Here is a 5,390-nt window from a genome sequence, read left to right on the forward strand (position 1 = left end):
TTCCTTAAATTTGTCAAATGAATTTATTTTGAAACTTAAATTAAGATATATTTTAATTCAATTACATGAACTTTGGCTCCATTTTAAAAAAATTCTCTGAATGCCCAAAAAGTTGGGACACATTTAAGCGAACACCCAAAAGGGTGGGACTTATGCCCCATAATACTTGCGCTCCATTAGTATATACCTCGATGCATTTTTAGTGCGCCTTCTCTCTGAACTCGCCTAGAAAACATCTTTTTAAAAGGTTGCCGGTGGCTACTGTCGCCAAGGGATCAATTTTCGTGAATATCGTACTAATAAAGGAAGCAGGCAACATTTTCGTGCAATCAAATCACACAGAGTAGGGTTCAATATTTGCAAGCTAAAAGCTCTAACAAAGTAAGCCTTTCATGTCCTTGTCATCCCACAATCAGTGCTCATGCTGCATTTTACAACAGGCTACAGTTCTCACATGTTGGCCCGTTGGATATATCGACCACCCCTTAAACTTGCAAGTAAATTCCATTGAACACTCTTAACTGTGATATGCTCCTATCGAGTATTGAGCATATGAACACGAATGTTCCTATTAGAAACCTCCGGCTCATTGAAAAAAAAATATTGCATGTGTTCACATGCGCTTATTATGTAGATAAGTTAACGACATAAAATATGTTGCCTCCTTTAATCATATATACATTAACCTCAATTGGAACATGTCTGAGGTCTTTAAGGTTAATGTGGGTTTTGACTTGGACTAGTAGTTACAATACAAACAAAGAGGATCACATAAGCATAGCTGTTAAAGGGAGAAATTGTATGCATCTACTATGCCACCTGAAAAGGAAGGTGAAAGCATATTTGTACATTTGTTTTGCATTGCAATAAACTTTACTAGTTTGAAATAGAAGATAAAAGTTTTGACCTATGACTAAGAACCTAAGTTGTGCAGACTCTTCACTTTCAATGCCGCACTCGTGTCGGATTCTCCAAAAATCCAATGCTTTTGGAGAATCGGAGACGCATCTGCTGACATTTTTAAGGAGTTCGAGCAACATAGCTAAGAACATCTATCCTAACCATTAACAGAAACTGGCACAGGCCCCTGCCTATCTATGAACTACTTATGAATATGACCTTGTCAATCCTGACCTTGACAATCCCAAGTTGAAGAGAAATTTCTCTGATCTTGATCTAAATAAGTTACCTAAAGAGAACTTAGCAGTTCGCTGTGGTGGTGAATTAGAGTAGAGATCGTCCTTGACGTGAAGAATGGTCAGACCTATTTCTTTGCGGACAGCCTCGATGATTTCAGTTTTAACTGGATCGCCTGATACATCAGTCACGTAAAAGACGTTAACAGCTTGTGAGCCCCTTGTCATGACCTCAGCCCGGGAAACAGAAAGACCGTGCTCCCTAAAAATGCGAGTTACATCAGATAGAAGTCCAATTCTGTCATCTCCACATAATTCCAGTCTTATTCCCTGCATATTACAGACAAAAGGGAGAATTTAAGTTTAAGAGAACGGAGTTTGAGCACTTAATTTGCATTCGGATGAGTTTGTACCGTTGACGTTCTCCTCTTGATAGCTGCCTCCAAGCAGTGTATTACACGTTGCTTCTCTGCATCTGAACTAATAGGGTAGCCATCCACATGCCTAATGTAATATTCCTAACCGAAAACAAAAGTAAGCAACACGAATCCAGTTTAGCAAAGATAAAAACAAGAACTCTTTCATAGTCATAGACTACTAATGGCCCAAGACAGTTGATTTTGACATTCCTTAGCCACTAGCTTCTTCGCTAAAATTTCCAATAATGAACTTTAAAATTGCTGTTTTAGCAAATAAAAGTTTTCACCACGTTCATCCCGCAGTTTTGCAAGGAAAAGTCTCACGTACTATAAAGCGGGAAAAAATGATTTCGGAAATTTTCAAGCATTTAAAAGACTACCTGATATGCATCAGGTCCTTCAGCAACGATGGTAGCATGATACACTACATACTGCATATCCGTTAACGTGCACACTGCATCGAAGAGCAGCTTAGGACGATCTGGACATCTCAAAGTCACAACTGTATACCCTTTATCTGCACAACTTTCTACAGTTACCAGGGGCTTCCTCTGGTCAACCGGTACACAACCTGTGTCATCTTTATCATAATCACGATCAGCATACATCAGTTGATGTAGCCTCCTTCCGGTATGAGTAGAACCTACGGAAACTGCTGTATTGGCACCCCACCTATCTCTGTCTCCTTTTAAAACAAAAAACAACAGTTTCCTGATTAAAGCAAGCCTATCAGGATCAGTTATTGCCAATCCGCTTTCTTCTTCGGTTATGTAAACAACTGATGCCATTCTTGAATTATGAGTCCATACTTCTGCTGCTACAACATTACATTTATGGTCAGCGAGAACAGCAAAGATCTCAGAAATCAATCCTGGTCTGTCTCGCCCCGTCAGTTCAATGGTTGTGTGCTTTGCTGCAGATTGAACACCCACGGATCTTTCCAAAGACCGGAAGCTGCGGCCCCTCGGTCCCAGTGACTGCAACACAAGAAAATATCTGTGCTTTAATGTTTACTCAATTTCACACTATAGTATCTGTATTAAGTAAAGAATTTATTGTTTCATCTTCTTTAATTCAGTGATATCCATTTCCTATTCAGTCTCCTGTGAGGCTGATAACTGACGAAATTACTTATTTCAGAGAGCATACTGACCATGGGCAAAGCCAGGGGGGCGCAAGATCCAAACTCTTTCATTGGAAAATTACATTGTATATAAAGGTCAAATTTGGTAGCATATAAATTGGCTGTTGAATTTCTTCGTGTGTTTACTTGTTTATATTTTGAAGCTCCCTTCAAAATTATTATGCATATAAATTGGATGTTGAATTTCTTTGTGTGTTTAGTTGTTTATATTTAGAAGCTCCCTTAGTCAAAATCCTGGCTCCATCACTGATATTGACCCTAAAGAGCTATAAGTTAAAACAGACTGATGATGGAAAAGAATAACTGAAAGAAAATCAATTAGGTATAGGTATCTGTTAACTGAAAGAAAATCAATTAGTTATAGGTATCTGTTGTATAATACTTTGTTTTAACAATTGAAAAACTTCTAAAAAGGGGCAAACGGTCACTGCCCCAGTAATTAATCAATCAAGTCTCAATCTAGAATTAGATTACCTGCTGAATGCGTTCAGCGACATTATCTTCAGAGAGCTTTTTTCCATATTGATCAGTAACATGAAATACTGAAACAAGGGAAAGAGCAATTAGTAGGAACAAACATTACTAAGTAAACAGGAATAAGCGACGATCAAATTCTGTTGCTAAACAACAAAATCTGTCGTTCATCCTATTTAGCGACGGATTATCCCAAAAAAAATATGCCAGCTACGAACAACTTTTTTGGAAACAGCCTTTCTACATGACAAGGTAGAGGTAAGGTTTGCGTACACCCAGACCTCCCCATACCCCAATTGTGGAACAATTCTAGGTATGTCATTGTTATTGCTAGCTACGAGCAATTTAGCGACAAGGTTTGTAACTAATTCAACCTTCTTCTTTTTTGTAGTGATATAAAGGGTATACTTCTAAACAAATTGAGGAACTCACCATCCATAAACCATTCCCCATCAGAAGATATATAAGCTCTTTTGACTATAAGGTTGAAATCACTAAGAACCTGAACCACTTGTAACAAGCTTCCTCTTTTATTTGCACTATCAACCTGCAAAGTTCCAACCATTTTATAGGCCAGATTCTTTGAATTAAGGGTAAAAAAGTAAAACCGATTCAATCCATTTCAAAAAATAAATAAAAAATCATCTTTGACAAATACAAAACACATCCATACCTTAATCAATGTTGCTTTCTTGTTAGATGTATTATCAACAGTAACCCTATAAATACCACACCAACAAAATTGAAATCAAATCAGCACAAAAATCCATAATATTTTCAATTTGCAAATAATCTTCCTTAAAAAGTAGCAATCTTGATGACAAATAGAATGATAGGGGAGGAGAGACACATGTCCGGTCGAACCAGAAACTTTAAAAATTAAAATTCAGAGCTCATAAACTTCAAATTCTGACAATCTAGATTACAGAAGTAGCAATCTTGATGACAAATGGACACATTGTCATCGAATCCAATAATTTTGGGTTCAGAATCTCTTTATTTACCTTAAAAATAAATCAAAATATTACAAATTATTAATTAGAATCCAATAACTTTAGAACATTAGAATTCAGAACTGGTAAACTTCAAATTCTGACTCGGCCTATGATTATGGACACACCATCTGAATCAGCACAAAAATGCATAATTTTCAATTAACAAATAATCTTGATTACAAAAGTAACATTCTTGATCACAAACGGACATAGGGGTGGAGGGTGAGTGTTGGCTACAGGTTCGATGAATTCCCTAACTTTGATCAAACTCTATGTATCTTATCGTAAAAATTATTAATTTAGAATTTAATAACTTAAAATGATTAGAATTCAGAATACTTAACGAAAGAAATACCTTGGGGGATTCATTCGAAGGACAAGTTTCTTGAATTCATCATCAACACTGAAAGAATGTGACCAGTAATCCATTTTGATGGATAACAATTTCTTTGTGCTGTTTCTTGATTATTATTATTTTGTGCTCTCAATTTTATTTTATCTTTTTGTGTCACTTGTGTGAATTTGAGTCAGTAAGACACCAAGGATCTGAGCTGTTGCTGGCGTTGGATATATAGTAAATAAAAGGAGTGATTGGATTAGATTGGATTGAATGGCTCTTGACCTTTGGCAAGAGTTCTTTAATTAATCATAAATATTGTTGGGATATTACATTACATTAGAATTTTACAGAAAGAAAAAAGGTATGATATGGTCACTGGTCACTGGTCACTTAGTCAGGGTTCATATGGACCCTCTATTTACAAAAACAGCCGCCCACCTTTTGCATTTGTCTACTGTGTGATTAAATTTATTTTTTTAATAAAAAGTATTTATTTTTTTAAAAAATATTTATTTTCTTAAAAAAATTATAGTGTTTGGTCAAACTAAGTCCTTTTCGAGAAGTAAAGCAGTTTTTTATAAGTTTTAAAAAAAGCTTTTCTCCATAGCACGTTTTAAAAATACACTTAAAATGTTTTTAAAAATTTGATCACGCACTAATTATTATTTAAAAGTATTTTTTAAATTATTAGTCAAATATGAACTGTTTCTCACCAATTTTTTTTTTTTTTTTAAAAAAGTACTTTAGAAACAAAAAAAACTTCTAAAAATAAGATAATATTATAAGCTTATCCAAATAGACTATATATTTTAAAAAAAATAAACTTAATATTTGTGTATTCTATTCATCGCCTCACTTGTAGAATTTCATTGTATATATCAT

At 35.1% G+C, this 5,390-nt stretch overlaps 1 protein-coding gene across 2 annotated transcripts; it reads right to left on the reverse strand.

Moving 5' to 3' along the window:
- Positions 1 to 778: 778 nt before the first annotated feature.
- On the reverse strand, positions 779 to 4,916 carry LOC107876811 (ACT domain-containing protein ACR4). Of its 2 annotated transcripts, none has more exons than XM_016723660.2 (7): positions 4,524 to 4,916; positions 3,847 to 3,892; positions 3,606 to 3,720; positions 3,174 to 3,241; positions 1,936 to 2,532; positions 1,550 to 1,654; positions 779 to 1,466 (listed from the first exon to the last, which is right to left on the reverse strand). In XM_016723660.2, the coding sequence occupies exons 1-7, from the start codon at positions 4,595 to 4,597 to the stop codon at positions 1,107 to 1,109; spliced, it is 1,365 nt and encodes a 454-aa protein (XP_016579146.2). In that variant the 5' UTR covers positions 4,598 to 4,916; the 3' UTR covers positions 779 to 1,106. The 2 variants fall into 2 exon arrangements, with proteins under 2 accessions (XP_016579146.2, XP_047259689.1); XM_047403733.1 differs by having other exon boundaries at positions 3,606 to 3,753; positions 4,524 to 4,884.
- Positions 4,917 to 5,390: the final 474 nt, after the last annotated feature.

The sequence above is a fragment of the Capsicum annuum genome, unplaced genomic scaffold, assembly GCF_002878395.1.
Source record: "Capsicum annuum cultivar UCD-10X-F1 unplaced genomic scaffold, UCD10Xv1.1 ctg4748, whole genome shotgun sequence".
Classification (NCBI taxonomy): domain Eukaryota; kingdom Viridiplantae; phylum Streptophyta; class Magnoliopsida; order Solanales; family Solanaceae; genus Capsicum; species Capsicum annuum.